This window comes from Pristiophorus japonicus, unplaced genomic scaffold, assembly GCF_044704955.1.
Source record: "Pristiophorus japonicus isolate sPriJap1 unplaced genomic scaffold, sPriJap1.hap1 HAP1_SCAFFOLD_647, whole genome shotgun sequence".
NCBI lineage: Eukaryota > Metazoa > Chordata > Chondrichthyes > Pristiophoridae > Pristiophorus > Pristiophorus japonicus.
This window is the reverse complement of record NW_027254559.1, coordinates 19,437-38,215: the sequence shown is the minus strand read 5'-3', so window position 1 is coordinate 38,215 and position 18,779 is coordinate 19,437. Positions and strand designations below refer to the sequence as shown.

Sequence of the window (18,779 nt, the reverse complement as noted above, 5' to 3'; positions counted from 1 at the left end):
CTGTACCTGTTTTGGGAGTGTTTGATGGGACAGTGTAGAGGGAGCTTTACTCTATCTACCCCCCTGTACCTGCCCTGTGAGTGTTTGATGGACAGTGTAGAGGGAGCTTTACTCTGTATCTAAACCATGCTGTACCTGCCCTGGGAGTGTTTTATGGGACAGTGCAGAGGGAGCTTTACTCTGTATCTAACCCCCTGTAACTGCCCTGGGAGTGTTTGATGGGACAGTGTAGAGGGAGCTTTACTCTGTATCTAACCCCCTGTACCTGCCCTGGGAGTGTTTGATGGGACAGTGTCGAGGGAGTTTTACTCTGTATCTAACCCCCTGTACCTGCCCTGGGAGTGTTTTATGGGACAGTGTCGAGGGAGCTTTACTCTGTATCAAACCTCGTGCTGTACCTGCCCTGGGAGTGTTTGATGGGGACTGTGTAGAGGGAGCTTTACTCCGTATCTAACCCCCTGTACCTGCCCTGGGAGTGTTTGATGGGACAGTGTAGAGGGAGCTTTTCTCTGTATCTAACCCCCTGTACCTGCATTGGGAGTGTTTGATGGGATAGTGTAGAGGGAGCTTTACTCTGTTTCTAACCCCGTGCTGTACCTGCCCTGGGAGTGTTTGATGGGACAGTGTCGAGGGAGTTTTACTCTGTATCTAACCCCCTGTACCTGCCCTGGGAGTGTTTTATGGGACAGTGTCGAGGGAGCTTTCCTCTGTATCTAACCTCCTGCTGTACCTGCCCTGGGAGTGTTTGATGGGGACTGTGTAGAGGGAGCTTCACTCTGTATCTAATCCCCTGTACCTGCCCTGGGAGTGTTTGATGGGACAGTGTAGAGGGAGCTTTGCTCTGTATCTAACCCCCTGTACCTGCATTGGGAGTGTTTGATGGGACAGTGTAGATGGAGTTTTACTCTGTATCCAACCCCGTGCTGTACCTGCCCTGGGAGTGTTTGATGGGACAGTGTAGAGGGAGCTTTACTCTGTATCTAAACCATGCTGTACCTGTTTTGGGAGTGTTTGATGGGACAGTGTAGAGGGAGCTTTACTCTATCTACCCCCCTGTACCTGCCCTGTGAGTGTTTGATGGACAGTGTAGAGGGAGCTTTACTCTGTATCTAAACCATGCTGTACCTGCCCTGGGAGTGTTTTATGGGACAGTGTAGAGGGAGCTTTACTCTGTATCTAACCCCCTGTAACTGCCCTGGGAGTGTTTGATGGGACAGTGTAGAGGGAGCTTTACTCTGTATCTAACCCCCTGTACCTGCCCTGGGAGTGTTTGATGGGACAGTGTAGAGGGAGCTTTACTCTGTATCTAACCCCCTGTACCTGCCCTGGGAATGTTTGATGGAACAGTGTAGAGGAAGCTTTACTCTGTATCTAACCCCGTGCTGTACCTGCCCTGGGAGTGTTTGATGGGACAGTGTAGAGGGAGCTTTACTCTGTATCTAACCCCGTGCATTACCTGCCCTGGGAGTGTTTGATGGGACAGTGTAGAGGGAGCTTTACTCTGTATCTAACCCCCTGTACCTCCATTGGTAGTGTTTGATGGGACAGAGTAGAGGGAGCTTTACTCCGTATCTAACCCCGTGCTGTACCTGCCCTGGGAGTGTTTTATGGGACAGTGTAGAGGGAGCTTTACTCTGTATCTACCCCCCTATACCTGCCCTGGGAGTGGTTGATGGGACGGTGTCGAGGGAGCTTTACTCTGTATCTAACCCCCTGTACCTGCCCTGGGAGTGTTTGATGGGACAGTGTAGAGGGAGCTTTACTCTGTATCTAACCCCGTGCTGTACCTGCCCTGGGAGTGTTTTATGGGACAGTGTAGAGGGAGCTTTACTCTGTATCTAACCCCCTGTACCTGCCCTGGGAGTGTTTGATGGGACAGTGTAGAGGGAGCTTTACTCTGTATCTAACCCCCTGTACCTGCCCTGGGAGTGTTTGATGGGACAGTGTAGAGGGAGCTTTACTCTGTATCTAACCCCCTGTACCTGCCCTGGGAGTGTTTGATGGGACAGTGTAGAGTGAGCTTTACTCTGTATCTAACCCCCTGTACCTGCCCTGGGAGTGTTTGATGGGACAGTGTAGAGGGAGCTTTACTCTATCTACCCCCCCGTACCTGCCCTGGGAGTGTTTGATGGGACAGTGTAGAGGGAGCTTTATTCTGTATCTAACCCCGTGCTGTACCTGCCCTGGGAGTGTTTTATGGGACAGTGTAGAGGGAGCTTCACTCTGTATCTAACCCCCTGTAACTGCCCTGGGAGTGTTTGATGGGACAGTGTAGAGGGAGCTTTACTCTGTATCTAACCCCCTGTACCTGCCCTGGGAGTGTTTGATGGGACAGTGTAGAGGGAGCTTTACTCTGTATCTAACCCCCTGTACCTGCATTGGGAGTGTTAGATGGGACAGTGTAGAGGGAGCTTTACTCTGTATCTAACCCCGTGCTGTACCTGCCCTGGGAGTGTTTGATGGGGACTGTGTAGAGGGAGTTTTACTCTGTATCTAACCCCTTGTACCTGCCCTGGGAGTGTTTGATGGGACAGTGTGGAGGGAGCTTTACTCTGTATCTAATCCCGTGCTGTACCTGCCCTGGGAGTGTTTGATGGGACAGTGTAGAGGGAGCTTTACTCTGTATCTAACCCCATGCTGTACCTGCCCTGGGAGTGTTTGATGGGACAGTGTAGAGGGAGCTTTACTCTGTATCTAACCCCCTGTACCTGCCCTGGGACTGTTTGATGGGACAGTGTAGAGGGAGCTTTACTCTGTATCTACCCCACTGTACCTGCCCTGGGAGTGTTTGATGGACAGTGTAGAGGGAGCTTTACTCTGTATCTAACGCCGTGCTGTACCTGGCCTGGGACTGTTTGATGGGACAGTGTAGAGGGAGCTTTACTCTGTATCTAACCCCCTGTACCTGCATTGGGAGTGTTTGATGGGACAGTGTAGAGGGAGCTTTACTCTGTATCTAACCCCGTGCTGTACCTGCCCTGGGATTGTTTGATGGGACAGTGTCGAGGGAGTTTTACTCTGTATCTAACCCCCTGTACCTGCCCTGGGAGTGTTTTATGGGACAGTGTCGAGGGAGCTTTCCTCTGTATCTAACCTCCTGCTGTACCTGCCCTGGGAGTGTTTGATGGGGACTGTGTAGAGGGACCTTTACTCTGTATCTAACCCCTTGTACCTGCCCTGGGAGTGTTTGATGGGACAGTGTCGAGGGAGTTTTACTCTGTATCTAACCCCCTGTACCTGCCCTGGGAGTGTTTTATGGGACAGTGTCGAGGGAGCTTTACTCTGTATCAAACCTCGTGCTGTACCTGCCCTGGGAGTGTTTGATGGGGACTGTGTAGAGGGAGCTTTACTCCGTATCTAACCCCCTGTACCTGCCCTGGGAGTGTTTGATGGGACAGTGTAGAGGGAGCTTTTCTCTGTATCTAACCCCCTGTACCTGCATTGGGAGTGTTTGATGGGATAGTGTAGAGGGAGCTTTACTCTGTTTCTAACCCCGTGCTGTACCTGCCCTGGGAGTGTTTGATGGGACAGTGTCGAGGGAGTTTTACTCTGTATCTAACCCCCTGTACCTGCCCTGGGAGTGTTTTATGGGACAGTGTCGAGGGAGCTTTCCTCTGTATCTAACCTCCTGCTATACCTGCCCTGGGAGTGTTTGATGGGGACTGTGTAGAGGGAGCTTCACTCTGTATCTAATCCCCTGTACCTGCCCTGGGAGTGTTTGATGGGACAGTGTAGAGGGAGCTTTGCTCTGTATCTAACCCCCTGTACCTGCATTGGGAGTGTTTGATGGGACAGTGTAGATGGAGTTTTACTCTGTATCCAACCCCGTGCTGTACCTGCCCTGGGAGTGTTTGATGGGACAGTGTAGAGGGAGCTTTACTCTGTATCTAAACCATGCTGTACCTGTTTTGGGAGTGTTTGATGGGACAGTGTAGAGGGAGCTTTACTCTATCTACCCCCCTGTACCTGCCCTGTGAGTGTTTGATGGACAGTGTAGAGGGAGCTTTACTCTGTATCTAAACCATGCTGTACCTGCCCTGGGAGTGTTTTATGGGACAGTGTAGACGGAGCTTTACTCTGTATCTAACCCCCTGTAACTGCCCTGGGAGTGTTTGATGGGACAGTGTAGAGGGAGCTTTACTCTGTATCTAACCCCCTGTACCTGCCCTGGGAGTGTTTGATGGGACAGTGCAGAAGGAGCTTTACTCTGTTTCTAACGCCGTGCTGTACCTGCCCTGGGACTGTTTGATGGGACAGTGTAGAGGGAGCTTTACTCTGTATCTAACCCCCTGTACCTGCCCTGGGAATGTTTGATGGAACAGTGTAGAGGAAGCTTTACTCTGTATCTAACCCCGTGCTGTACCTGCCCTGGGAGTGTTTGATGGGGCAGTGTAGAGGGAGCTTTACTCTGTATCTAACCCCGTGCATTACCTGCCCTGGGAGTGTTTGATGGGACAGTGTAGAGGGAGCTTTACTCTGTATCTAACCCCCTGTACCTCCATTGGTAGTGTTTGATGGGACAGAGTAGAGGGAGCTTTACTCTGTATCTAACCCCGTGCTGTACCTGCCCTGGGAGTGTTTTATGGGACAGTGTAGAGGGAGCTTTACTCTGTATCTACCCCCCTATACCTGCCCTGGGAGTGGTTGATGGGACGGTGTCGAGGGAGCTTTACTCTGTATCTAACCCCCTGTACCTGCCCTGGGAGTGTTTGATGGGACAGTGTAGAGGGAGCTTTATTCTGTATCTAACCCCGTGCTGTACCTGCCCTGGGAGTGTTTTATGGGACAGTGTAGAGGGAGCTTTACTCTGTATCTAACCCCCTGTACCTGCCCTGGGAGTGTTTGATGGGACGGTGTCGAGGGAGCTTTACTCTGTATCTAACCCCCTGTACCTGCCCTGGGAGTGTTTGATGGGACAGTGTAGAGGGAGCTTTACTCTGTATCTAACCCCCTGTACCTGCCCTGGGAGTGTTTGATGGGACAGTGTAGAGTGAGCTTTACTCTGTATCTAACCCCCTGTACCTGCCCTGGGAGTGTTTGATGGGACAGTGTAGAGGGAGCTTTACTCTATCTACCCCCCCGTACCTGCCCTGGGAGTGTTTGATGGGACAGTGTAGAGGGAGCTTTATTCTGTATCTAACCCCGTGCTGTACCTGCCCTGGGAGTGTTTTATGGGACAGTGTAGAGGGAGCTTCACTCTGTATCTAACCCCCTGTAACTGCCCTGGGAATGTTTGATGGGACAGTGTAGAGGGAGCTTTACTCTGTATCTAACCCCCTGTACCTGCCCTGGGAGTGTTTGATGGGACAGTGTAGAGGGAGCTTTACTCTGTATCTAACCCCCTGTACCTGCCCTGGGAGTGTTTGATGGGACAGTGTAGAGGGAGCTTTACTCTGTATCTAACCCCCTGTACCTGCCCTGGGAGTGTTTGATGGGACAGTGCAGAAGGAGCTTTACTCTGTATCTAACGCCGTGCTGTACCTGCCCTGGGACTGTTTGATGGGACAGTGTAGAGGGAGCTTTACTCTGTATCTAACCCCCTGTACCTGCCCTGGGAGTGTTTGATGGGACAGTGTAGAGGGAGCTTTACTCTGTATCTAACCCCGTGCTGTACCTGCCCTGGGAGTGTTTGATGGGGACTGTGTAGAGGGAGTTTTACTCTGTATCTAACCCCTTGTACCTGCCCTGGGAGTGTTTGATGGGACAGTGTGGAGGGAGCTTTACTCTGTATCTAATCCCGTGCTGTACCTGCCCTGGGAGTATTTGATGGGACAGTGTAGAGGGAGCTTTACTCTGTATCTAACCCCATGCTGTACCTGCCCTGGGAGTGTTTGATGGGACAGTGTAGAGGGAGCTTTACTCTGTATCTAACCCCCTGTACCTGCCCTGGGACTGTTTGATGGGACAGTGTAGAGGGAGCTTTACTCTGTATCTACCCCACTGTACCTGTACTGGGAGTGTTTGATGGACAGTGTAGAGGGAGCTTTACTCTGTATCTAACGCCGTGCTGTACCTGGCCTGGGACTGTTTGATGGGACAGTGTAGAGGGAGCTTTACTCTGTATCTAACCCCCTGTACCTGCATTGGGAGTGTTTGATGGGACAGTGTAGAGGGAGCTTTACTCTGTATCTAACCCCGTGCTGTACCTGCCCTGGGATTGTTTGATGGGACAGTGTCGAGGGAGTTTTACTCTGTATCTAACCCCCTGTACCTGCCCTGGGAGTGTTTTATGGGACAGTGTCGAGGGAGCTTTCCTCTGTATCTAACCTCCTGCTGTACCTGCCCTGGGAGTGTTTGATGGGGACTGTGTAGAGGGACCTTTACTCTGTATCTAACCCCTTGTACCTGCCCTGGGAGTGTTTGATGGGACAGTGTCGAGGGAGTTTTACTCTGTATCTAACCCCCTGTACCTGCCCTGGGAGTGTTTTATGGGACAGTGTCGAGGGAGCTTTACTCTGTATCAAACCTCGTGCTGTACCTGCCCTGGGAGTGTTTGATGGGGACTTATAGAGGGAGCTTTACTCTGTATCTAACCCCCTGTACCTGCCCTGGGAGTGTTTTATGGGACAGTGTAGAGGGAGCTTTTCTCTGTATCTAACCCCCTGTACCTGCATTGGGAGTGTTTGATGGGACAGTGTAGAGGGAGCTTTACTCTGTTTCTAACCCCGTGCTGTACCTGCCCTGGGAGTGTTTGATGGGACAGTGTCGAGGGAGTTTTACTCTGTATCTAACCCCCTGTACCTGCCCTGGGAGTGCTTTATGGGACAGTGTCGAGGGAGCTTTCCTCTGTATCTAACCTCCTGCTGTACCTGCCCTGGGAGTGTTTGATGGGGACTGTGTAGAGGGAGCTTCACTGTGTATCTAATCCCCTGTACCTGCCCTGGGAGTGTTTGATGGGACAGTGTAGAGGGAGCTTTGCTCTGTATCTAACCCCCTGTACCTGCATTGGGAGTGTTTGATGGGACAGTGTAGATGGAGTTTTACTCTGTATCCAACCCCGTGCTGTACCTGCCCTGGGAGTGTTTGATGGGACAGTGTAGAGGGAGCTTTACTCTGTATCTAAACCATGCTGTACCTGTTTTGGGAGTATTTGATGGGACAGTGTAGAGGGAGCTTTACTCTATCTACCCCCCTGTACCTGCCCTGTGAGTGTTTGATGGACAGTGTAGAGGGAGCTTTACTCTGTATCTAAACCATGCTGTACCTGCCCTGGGAGTGTTTTATGGGACAGTGTAGAGGGAGCTTTACTCTGTATCTAACCCCCTGTAACTGCCCTGGGAGTGTTTTATGGGACAGTGTAGAGGGAGCTTTACTCTGTATCTAACCCCCTGTACCTGCATTGGGAGTGTTTGATGGGACAGTTTAAAGGGAGCTTTACTCTGTATCTAACCCCCTGTACCTGCCCTGGGAGTGTGTGATGGGACAGTGTAGAGGGAGCTTTACTCTGTATCTAACCCCCTGTACCTGCCCTGGGAGTGTGTGATGGGACAGTGTAGAGGGAGCTTTACTCTGTATCTAATCCCCTGTACCTGCCCTGGGAGTGTGTGATGGGACAGTGTAAAGGGAGCTTTACTCTGTATCTAACCCCCTGTACCTGCCCTGGGAGTGTTTGATGGGACAGTGTAGAGGGAGCTTTACTCTGTATCTAACCCCCAGTACCTGCCCTGGGAGTGTTTGATGGGACAGTGTAGAGGTAGCTTTACTCTGTATCTAGTCCCCTGTACCTGCCCTGGGAGTGTTTGATGGGACACTGTAGAGGGAGCTTTACTCTGTATCTAATCCCCTGTACCTGCCCTGGGAGTGTTTGATGGGACAGTGTAGAGGGAGCTTTACTCTGTATCTAACCCCCTGTCCCTGCCCTGGGAGTGTTTGATGGGACAGTGTAGAGGGAGCTTTACTCTGTATGTAACCCCGTGCTGTACCTGCCCTGGGAGTGTTTGATGGGACAGTGTAGAGGGAGCTTTACTCTGTATCTAACCCCGTGCTGTACCTGCCCTGGGAGTGTTTGATGGGACAGTGTAGAGGGAGCTTTACTCTGTATCTAACCCCCTGTACCTGCCCTGGGAGTGTTTGATGGGACAGTGTAGAGGGAGCTTTACTCTGTATCTAACCCCCTGTACCTGCCCTGGGAGTGTTTGATGGGACAGTGTAGAGGGAGCTTTACTCTGTATCTAACCCCCTGTTCCTGCCCTGGGAGTGTTTGATGGGACAGTGTTGAGGGAGCTTTACTCTGTATCTAACCCCCTGTACCTGCCCTGGGAGTGTTTGATGGGACAGTGTAGAGGGAGCTTTACTCTGTATCTAACCCCGTGCTGTACCTGCCCTGGGAGTGTTTGATGGGACAGTGTAGAGGGAGCTTTACTCTGTATCTAACCCCCTGTACCTGCCCTGGGAGTGTTTGATGGGACAGTGTAGAGGGAGCTTTACTCTGTATCTAACCCCCTGTACCTGCCCTGGGAGTGTTTGATGGGACAGTGTCGAGGGAGCTTTACTCTGTATCTAACCCCCTGTACCTGCCCTGGGAGTGTTTGATGGGACAGTGTAGAGGGAGCTTTACTCTGTATCTAACCCCCTGTACCTGCCCTGGGAGTGTTTGATGGGACAGTGTAGAGGGAGCTTTACTCTGTATCTAACCCCCTGTACCTGCCCTGGGAGTGTTTGATGGGACAGTGTAGAGGGAGCTTTACTCTGTATCTAACCCCCTGTACCTGCCCTGGGAGTGTTTGATTGGACAGTGTAGAGGGAGCTTTACTCTGTATCTAACCCCCTGTCGCTGCCCTGGGAGTGTTTGATGGGACAGTGTAGAGGGAGCTTTACTCTGTATCTAACCCCCTGTACCTGCCCTGGGAGTGTTTGATGGGACAATGTAGAGGGAGCTTTACTCTGTATCTAACCCCGTGCTGTACCTGCCCTGGGAGTGTTTGATGGGACAGTGTAGAGGGAGCTTTACTCTGTATCTAACCCCCTGTACCTGCCCTGGGAATGTTTGATGGGACAGTGTAGAGGGAGTTTACTCTGTATCTAACCCCGTGCTGTACCTGCCCTGGGAGTGTGTGACCTACGATTTTGTGGGAGATGTGAGTGTTAATTCTGTACTAAGCTGACAGCCAACTTGTCAATCTTTACACAGCTCCGGAACAGTTTGAACTGGATTACAAGTCTCGACGGCGATGCTTTGAACAGCCAGTGGTTGTGTTCGAACACTGAGAGTACGTAGAATTAGGACCTCGGTTACCAAGAGAGTGCTCAGCCCCCAGCAAAGAACCGATTGTCCTATGACCTCCTGACCCCACACTCAGCACAGACAGACTTTGCATTTATATATCGCCTTTCACGGCCACCGGACGTCCTAAAGCGCTTTACAACAAAGTATTTCTGGAGTGCAGTCACTGTTGTAATGTGGGAAACGCCAATTAGCGCACAGCAAGCTCCCACACACAGCGATGTGATAATGACCCAGATCATCTGTTTTAGTGATGTTGGTTGAGGGATAAATATTGGCCCCAGGACCCCGGGGAGAACTCCCCCTGCTCTTCTTCCAAATAGTGGCCCCGGGATCTTTTACATCCGCCCGAGAGATGTCCCTCCGACAGTGCGGCGCTCCCTCAGTACTGCCCCTCCGACAGTGCGGCGCTCCCTCAGTACTGCCCCTCCGACAGTGCGGCGCTCCCTCAGTACCGCCCCTCCGACAGTGCGGCGCTCCCTCAGTACCGCCCCTCCGACAGTGCAGCGCTCCCTCAGTACTGCCCCTCCGACAGTGCGGCGCTCCCTCAGTACTGCCCCTCCGACAGTGTGGCGCTCCCTCAGTACTGCCCCTCCGACAGTGCGGCACTCCCTCAGTACTGCCCCTCCGACAGTGCGGCGCTCCCTCAGTACTGCCCCTCCGACAGTGCGGCGCTCCCTCAGTACTGCCCCTCCGACAGTGCGGCGCTCCCTCAGTACTGACCCTCCGACAGTGCGGCACTCCCTCAGTACTGCCCCTCCGACACCGCGGCACTCCCTCAGTACTGCCCCTCCGACAGCGCGGTGCTCCCTCAGTACTGCCCCTCCGACAGTGCGGTGCTCCCTCAGTACTGCCCCTCCGACAGTGCGGAGCTCCCTCAGTACTGCCCCTCCGACAGTGCGGTGCTCCCTCAGTGCTGCCCCTCCGACAGTGCGGCACTCCCTCAGTACCGCCCCTCCGACAGTGCAGCGCTCCCTCAGTCCCTCCCCTCCGACAGTGCGGCGTTCCCTCAGTCCCTCCCCTCCGACAGTGCGGCGCTTGCTCAGTACTGACCCTCCGACAGTGCGGTGCTCCCTCAGTACTGCCCCTCCGACAGTACGGCACTCCCTCAGTACTGCCCCTCCGACAGTGCGGCGCTCCCTCAGTACTGCCCCTCCGACAGTACGGCACTCCCTCAGTACTGCCCCTCCGACAGTGCGGCGCTCCCTCAGTACCGCCCCTCCGACAGTGCGGCACTCCCTCAGTACTGCCCCTCCGACAGTGCGGGGCTCCCTCAGTACCGCCCCTCCGACAGTGCGGCACTCCCTCAGTACTGCTCCTCCGACAGTGCGGCACTCCCTCAGTACCGCCCCTCCGACAGTGCGGTGCTCCCTCAGTACTGCTCCTCCGACAGTGCGGCACTCCCTCAGTACTGCCCCTCCGACAGTGCGGTGCTCCCTCAGTACTGCTCCTCCGACAGTGCGGCACTCCCTCAGTACTGCTCCTCCGACAGTGCGGCACTCCCTCAGTACTACCCCTCCGACAGTGCGGCACTCCCTCAGTAATGCCCCTCCGACAGTGCGGCACTCCCTCAGTAATGCTGGAGAGTGTTGGCCTGGATTATGTGCTGGAGTCTGTCGTGTGTGTTCTCCACCATCGTTGGCCGTGCCTTCTGTTGCCTGGGCCCCAAGCTCTGGAACTCCCTCCCTAAACCTCTCCACCTCTCTCTCCTCCTTCAAGACGCTCCTTAAAACTGACCTCTTTAACCAAGGTACACCTGTACCTTATAACTCCTTGCTGTCTAATTTTCGCATCCATGAAACGCCTTGGGGTATTTTACGATCGTAAATGTGCTGTATAAATCGGTGTTGTTGTGTGGGCCAGTAAGGCAGTGAGTTGACCTGGGGGGCACTGTCGATGTCTCTCACTCTCGTACGTTACTGAGCAGGGTATTCTGGTACACGAATCACTGAATGTTAACATGCAACTTGAGTAGGTTGGGCCTCTACTCATTGGAGTTCAGAAGAATGAGAGGCGATCTTATGGAAACGTATCAGATTATGAGGGGGCTTGACAAGGTGGATGCAGAGAGGATGTTTCCACTGATGGGGGAGACTAGAATCTAACCCTTCACTCCCTTATCGCTCAAAAATCTGTCTATCTCCACCTTAAATATATTCAATATCCCAGCCTCCACAGTTCTCTGGGGCAGAGAATTCCACAGATTTACAACCCTCAGAGAGAAGAAATTCCTTCTCATCTCAGTTTTAAATGGGCGGCCCTTTATTCTAAGACCATGCCCCCTAGTTCTAGTCTCCCCCATCAGTGGGAACATCCTCTCTGCATCCACCTTGTCAAGCCCCCTCATAATCTTATACGTTTCCATAAGATCGCCTCTCATTCTTCTGAATTCCAATGAGTAGAGGCCCAACCTACTCAACCTTTCCTCATAAGTCAACCCCCTCATCTCCGGAATCAACCGAGTGAACCTTCTCTGAACTGCCTCCAAAGCAAGTATATCCTTTCGTAAATACGGAAACCAAAACTGCACGCAGTACTCCAGGTGTGGCCTCACCAATACCCTGTATAACTGGAGCAAGACTTCCCTGCTTTTATACTCCATCCCCTTGGCAATAAAGGCCAAGATACCATTGGCCTTCCTGATCACTTGCTGTACCTGCATACTAACCTTTTGTGTTTCATGCACAAGTAACCCCCAGGTCCCGCTGTACTGCGACACTTTGCAATCTTTCTCCATTTAAATAATAACTTGATTTTTTCTGCCAAAGTGCATGACCTCACACTTTCCAACATTATACTCCATCTGCCAAATTTTTGCCCACTCACTTAGCCTGTCTATGTCCTTTTGCAGATTTTTTGTGTCCTCCTCACACATTGCTTTTCCTCCCATCTTTGTATCGTCAGCAAACTTGGCTACGTTACACTCAGTCCCTTCTTCCAAGTGGTTAACATAGATTGTAAATAGTTGGGGACCCAGCACTGATCCCTGTGACACCCCACTAGTTACTGATTGCCAACCCGAGAATGACCCATTTATCCCGACTCTCTGTTTTCTGTTCGTTAGCCAATCCTCTATCCATGCTAATATATTACCCCCAACCCCGTGAACCTTTATCTTGTGCAGTAACCTTTTGTGTGGCACCTTGTCAAATGCCTTCTGGAAATCCAAATACACCACATCCACTGGTTCCCCTTTATCCGTCATGATCAGCCATGATCTTGTTGAATGGCGGAGCAGGCTCGAGGGGCTCGATGGCCTACTCCTGTTCCTAATTCTTATGTTCTTATGTTCTATCCACCCTGTTCATTACATCCTCAAAGAACTCCAGCAAATTTGTCAAACATGACTTCCCCTTCATAAACCCATGCTGACTCTGCCTGACCGAATTTTGCTTTTCCAAATGTCCTGCTACTGCTTCTTTAATAATGGACTCCAATATTTTCCCAACCACAGATGTTCAGCTCACTGGGATTTACCAGGATATTGCACTGTATGGGAGAATTTTAGCTTATGAGGAAAGATTGGATGGGCTGGAATCATTGCTAGAGGATTTGATTCATTGCAAGAGGGCTTGAGTACAGGAGCAAGGAAGTCTTACTGCAGTTATACAGGGCCTTGGTGAGACCACACCTGGAGTATTGTGTACAGTTTTGGTCTCCTTACCTAAGGAAGGATATACTTGCCAGAGAGGGAGTGCAGCGAAGGTTCACCAGACTGATTCCTGGGAGGGCAGGACTGTTGTATGAGGAGAGATTGGGTCGACTGGGCCTGTATTCACTGGAGTTTAGAAGAATGAGAGGGGATCTCATTGAAAGGTATAAAATTCTGACGGGGTTGGACAGACTGGATGTGGGGAGGATGTTTCCCCGGGGCTGGGAAGTCTAGAACAAGGGCTCACAGTCTCAGGATACGGGGGAGGAAATTTAGGACCGAGATGAGGAGAAACGTTTTCACTCCGAGGGTGGTGAACCTGTGGAATTCTCTACCACAGGAGGCTGTGGAGGCCAAGTCACTGAATATATTTAAGAAGGAGATAGAGAGATTTCTGGACACAAAAGACATCAAGGGGTACGGGGAGACAGCGGGAATATGGTGTTGAGATAGAGGATCAGCCATGATCTTATTGAATGGTGGTGCAGGCTCGAAGGGCCATGATACGTCCTTACTATACAGTATAAATGCACATGAGGCCCATACTAGAGAGAAGGTCACTCTGTGACCAGTTACCTTTATTAGCCAGCACTGAAGTGATGAAGGTGGGTGAAACTTCCCCTTTTATACCTGCAAGTCCAGGTTAGGAGTGTCTCCCTCAAGTTCCCCACCTAGTGGTCATTGTTCTCAAGGTGTACAACTTAGATCAGTTTATACATGGGTTGCAATGCTGGTTGAATACATGACATCACCTCCCCCCCCGCCCTACAAACTCTTATTGGGATCACAGGTTGAGTCTCTCGGGTGGTTTACGTTCCCTTGCAGAGCGCCTGAGTTGGGGCTCCGGTTGTTGGGCGCTGGCCTGAGTGTCTGCTGTTTGCGGTGCCTCAGGCCTGTCCGGACTGCCCACAGTGACTGTCCTTGAGTGTGCCATTAACGGGTGTTGATGGCCCCATTACTGGCCGCATTGTCCCTTGCGATGGCGTGAATCGCTGTTCAGCTAGCCATTGTCTCTGTCGAACTCCCCCTCTGGGTTCGACTACATGTTGGGACATGCCCGGCTGCCCTTGTCTGCCTGGAGAACTGTGTGCTGCTTTAACAATGTTGAATCTCTGTCCCAACCATTCCTTAACACAGTACCTCTCGTCTGTTCTGCTGGTGGCCATGCTCGCGTGGTTTAAATCCCAGTTTCTCGTCCCCATTGGTACATCCTTACTATACAGTATAAATACACACGAGGCCCATGCTTGAGAGAAGGTCAGTCTGTGACCTGTCTGTTATTCCTTAGCACTCAAAGTGATGGAAGTGGGTGGAGATTTCCTTTTTATACCTGAAGGTCCAGGTTAGGAGTGTCTCCCACAAGTTCACCACCTAGTGGTCAGTGTTCTCACAGTGTACAACTTAGGTCAGTTTATACATGGGTTACAATGCTGGTTGAACATATGACATCTACCACAGGGATCGGTGCTGGGACCACAATATACATAGATGACCTGGAGGAGGGGACAGAGTGTAGTGTAACAACATTTGCAGATGACACAAAGATTAGTGGGAAAGCGGGTTGTGTAGAGGACACAGAGAGGCTGCAAAGAGATTTAGATAGGTTAAGCGAATGGGCTAAGGTTTGGCAGATGGAATACAATGTCGGAAAGTGTGAGGTCATCCACCTTGGGGAAAAAACAGTAAAAGAGAATATTATTTGAATGGGGAGAAATTACAACATGCTGCGGTGCAGAGGGACCTGGGGGTCCTTGTGCATGAATCCCAAAAAGTTAGTTTGCAGGTGCAGCAGGTAATCAGGAAGGCGAATGGGATGTTGGCCTTCATTGCGAGAGGGATGGAGTACAAAAGCAGGGAGGTCCTGCTGCAACTGTACAGGGTATTGGTGAGGCCGCACCTGGAGTACTGCGTGCAGTTTTGGTCACCTTACTTAAGGAAGGATATACTAGCTTTGGAGGGGGTACAGAGACGATTCACTCGGCTGATTCCGGAGATGAGGGGGTTACCTTATGATGATAGATTGAGTAGACTGGGTCTTTACTCGGAGTTCAGAAGGATGAGGGGTGATCTTATAGAAACATTTAAAATAATGAAAGGGATAGACAAGATCGAGGCAGAGAGGTTGTTTCCACTGGTCGGGGAGACTAGAACTAGGGGGCACAGCCTCAAAATACGGGGGGAGCCAATTTAAAACCGAGTTGAGAAGGAATTTCTTCTCCCAGAGGGTTGTGAATCTGTGGAATTCTCTGCCCAGGGAAGCAGTTGAGGCTAGCTCATTGAATGTATTCAAGTCACAGATAGATAGATTTTTAACCAATAAGGGAATTAAGGGTTACGGGGAGCGGGCGGGTAAGTGGAGCTGAGTCCACGGCCAGATCAGCCATGATCTTGTTGAATGGCGGAGCAGGCTCGAGGGGCTAGATGGCCTACTCCTGTTCCTAATTCTTATGTTCTTCTGTTCTCACAGTGTACAACTTAGGTCAGATTATACGTGGGTTACAATGCTGGTTGATGACATGACAATGTGTGTGGCCGACTCCTGCTCCTATATCTTATATTTCTCTGTTTCGATGTCCTCTGCAGTTGTCTATCAGATACACCGGCCTGATCACTCCCAATTGCGCCTTCTGCTTCCTGTGGGATCCTCCGTGCGAGAAGTGATCGCCGCGCTGGAGGGGGATCATTCCGATCAGAGAGAACGTGTCCTGGTCCAGCTGAGCTCTGCTGGGGGTGAGTGCCGGCTGTCAGGGAGGGGAGAACCTGGTTCACTCGAAGAGCCGCCCAGATTGTTTTCCGAGTTCATTCACGGGCGGTGACTGTCATTGGTAAGACCCATCCCGAATCGACTCTGGAGCAGCTGATGGGTAAGCCGCCTTCTTCAACCGCTGCAGTCCGTGAGGTGAAGCGACTCCCACAGTTCTGTTAGGGAGGGAGTTCCAGGTCTTACAGATGTCTCTGCACCCTTTGCCTCAGCTCATCTGCTGCTGAAACCCTCATCCGTGCCCCTGTTACCTCCAGACTTGACCATTCCAACGCACTGCGCTCCTGGCCGGCCTCCCACATTCTACCCGACGTAAACTAGAGGTGATCCAAAACTCGGCTGCCCCCGTGTCCTAACTCGCACCGAGTCCCGCTCACCCATCACCCCCTGTGCTCACTGACCCCGTGTCCTAACTCGCACCGAGTCCCACTCACCCATCACCCCCTGTGCTCACTGACCCCGTGTCCTAACTCACACCCAGTCCCGCTCACCCATCACCCCCTGTGCTCACTGACCCCGTGTCCTAACTCACACCCAGTCCCGCTCACCCATCACCCCCTGTGCTCACTGACCCCGTGTCCTAACTCACAGCGAGTCCCACTCACCCATCACCCCCTGTGCTCACTGACCCCGTGTCCTAACTCGCACCGGGTCCCACTCACCCATCACCCCCTGTGCTCACTGACCCATGTCCTAACTCGCACCGGGTCCCACTCACCCATCACCCCCTGTGCACGCTGCCCCCGTGTCCTAACTCGCACCGCGTCCCAATCACCCATCACCCCCTGTGCTCACTGACCCGTGTCCTAACTCGCACCGAGTCCCGCTCACCCATCACCCCCTGTGCTCACTGACCCCGTGTCCTAACTCACACCCAGTCCCGCTCACCCATCACCCCCTGTGCTCGCTGACCCCGTGTCCTAACTCACACCCAGTCCCACTCACCCATCACCCCCTGTGCTCACTGACCTCGTGTCCTAACTCGCACCGAGTCCCGCTCACCCATCGCCCCCTGTGCTCGCTGCCCCTGTGTCCTAACTCGCACCGAGTCCCACTCACCCATCACCCCCTGTGCTCACTGACCCCGTGTCCTAACTCGCACCGAGTCCCGCTCACCCATCACCCCCTGTGCTCACTGCCCCCGTGTCCTAACTCGCACCCAGTCCCACTCACCCATCACCCCCTGTGCTCACTGACCCCGTGTCCTAACTCGCACCGAGTCCCACTCACCCATCACCCCCTGTGCTCGCTGACCTACATTGGCTCCCGGTTAAGCAACGCCTCGATTTCAAAATTCTCCTCCTTGTTTACAAATCCTTCCATGGCCTCCTCGCCCCCTCCCTATCTCTGTAACCCCCTCCAGCCCCTACACCCCTCCCTATCTCTGTAACCTCCTCCAGCCCCTACACCCCTCCCTATCTCTGTAATCTCCTCCAGCCCCTACACCCCTCCCTATCTCTGTAACCCCCTCCAGCCCCTACACCCCTCCCTATCTCTGTAACCTCCTCCAGCCCCTACACCCTCCCTATCTCTGTAACCCCCTCCAGCCCCTGCACCCCTCCCTATCTCTGTAACCTCCTCCAGCCCATACACCCCTCCCTATCTCTGTAATCTCCTCCAGCCCCTACACCCCTCCCTATCTCTGTAACCCCCTCCAGCCCCTACACCCCTCCCTATCTCTGTAACCTCCTCCAGCCCCTACACCCCTCCCTATCTCTATAACCTCCTCCAGCCCCCTACACCCCTCCCTATCTCTGTAACCTGCTCCAGTCCCTACACCCCTCCCTATCTCTGTAACCTCCTCCAGCCCCTCAAGCCTGTGATGTATCTGGCCGACAGTGCGGCACTCCCTCAGTACTGCCCCTCCGACAGTGCGGGGCTCCCTCAGTACTGCCCCTCCGACAGTGCGGCACTCCCTCAGTACTGCCCCTCCGACAGTGCGGCACTCCCTCAGTACTGCCCCTCCGACAGTGCAGCACTCCCTCAGTACTGCCCCTCCGACAGTGCGGCGCTCCCTCAGTACTGCTCCTCCGACAGTGCGGCGCCCCCTCAGTACTGCCCCTCCGACAGTGCGGCACTCCCTCAGTACTGCCCCTCCGACAGTGCGGCGCTCCCTCAGTACTGCCCCTCCGACAGTGCGGCGCTCCCTCAGAACTGCCCCTCCGACAGTGCGGCGCTCCCTCAGTACTGCCCCTCCGACAGTGCGGCGCTCACTCAGTACTGCCCCTCTGACAGTGCGGCGCTCCCTCAGTACTGCCCCTCCGACAGTGCAGCACTCCCTCAGTACTGACCCTCCGACAGTGCGGCGCTCCCTCAGTACTGCCCCTCCGACAGTGCGGCGCTCACTCAGTACTGCCCCTCTGACAGTGCGGCGCTCCCTCAATACTGCCCCTCCGACAGTGCAGCACTCCCTCAGTACTGCCCCTCCGACAGTGCGGCGCTCCCTCAGTACTGCCCCTCCGACAGTGCGGCGCTCCCTCAGTACTGCCCCTCCGACAGTGCGGCACTCCCTCAGTACTGCCCCTCCGACAGTGCGGCACTCCCTCAGTACTGCCCCTCCGACAGTGCGGCGCTCCCTCAGTACTGCCCCTCCGACAGTGCGGCGCTCCCTCAATACTGCCCCTCCGACAGTGCGGCACTCCCTCAGTACTGCCCCTCCGACAGTGCAGCACTCCCTCAGTACCGCCCCTCCGACAGTGCAGCACTCCCTCAGTACTGCCCCTCCGACAGTGCAGCACTCCCTCAATACTGCCCCTCCGACAGTGCAGCACTCCCTCAGTACTGCCCCTCCGACAGTGCGGCACTCCCTCAGTACTGGTACCGGGGAGTCAGTCTGGATTGGGGGCTCGAACTGAGGACCTACTGACTCAGGTTTGAACGTACTTCCTGACCCTCGGAGTGGAGGAATGATGTGCAATCTCTCTCTTGCAGATCAAGTTGTGTTGGGGCCGTCCGATCGATCTGTTTACACCTCACTCCGTCTCAACGATCGACTCTATCTCTGCACCCGGGAGCAACAGAAAACACTGGTAAACCTCTCCCTCCTTCTATTGCATCTCACTGAGTCCCAACATCCCACTCACTCACGTCCGGTGGTGGTAAAAGGCGCTATATAAATGCATGTTTTGCTTTTATCGCCCAGT

General features: G+C 53.2%; 1 protein-coding gene across 1 annotated transcript in view; it reads left to right on the top strand.

The window, feature by feature from the left end:
- Positions 1–18,779, top strand: part of rapgef3 (Rap guanine nucleotide exchange factor (GEF) 3) — a 112,881-nt gene that overhangs the window by 75,185 nt on the left and 18,917 nt on the right. The window contains exons 16-18 of the mRNA XM_070874028.1: positions 9,131–9,209; positions 15,459–15,605; positions 18,568–18,665. Coding sequence (XP_070730129.1) covers positions 9,131–9,209; positions 15,459–15,605; positions 18,568–18,665 — 324 coding nt within the window. The remainder of the gene's footprint in view (positions 1–9,130; positions 9,210–15,458; positions 15,606–18,567; positions 18,666–18,779) is intronic.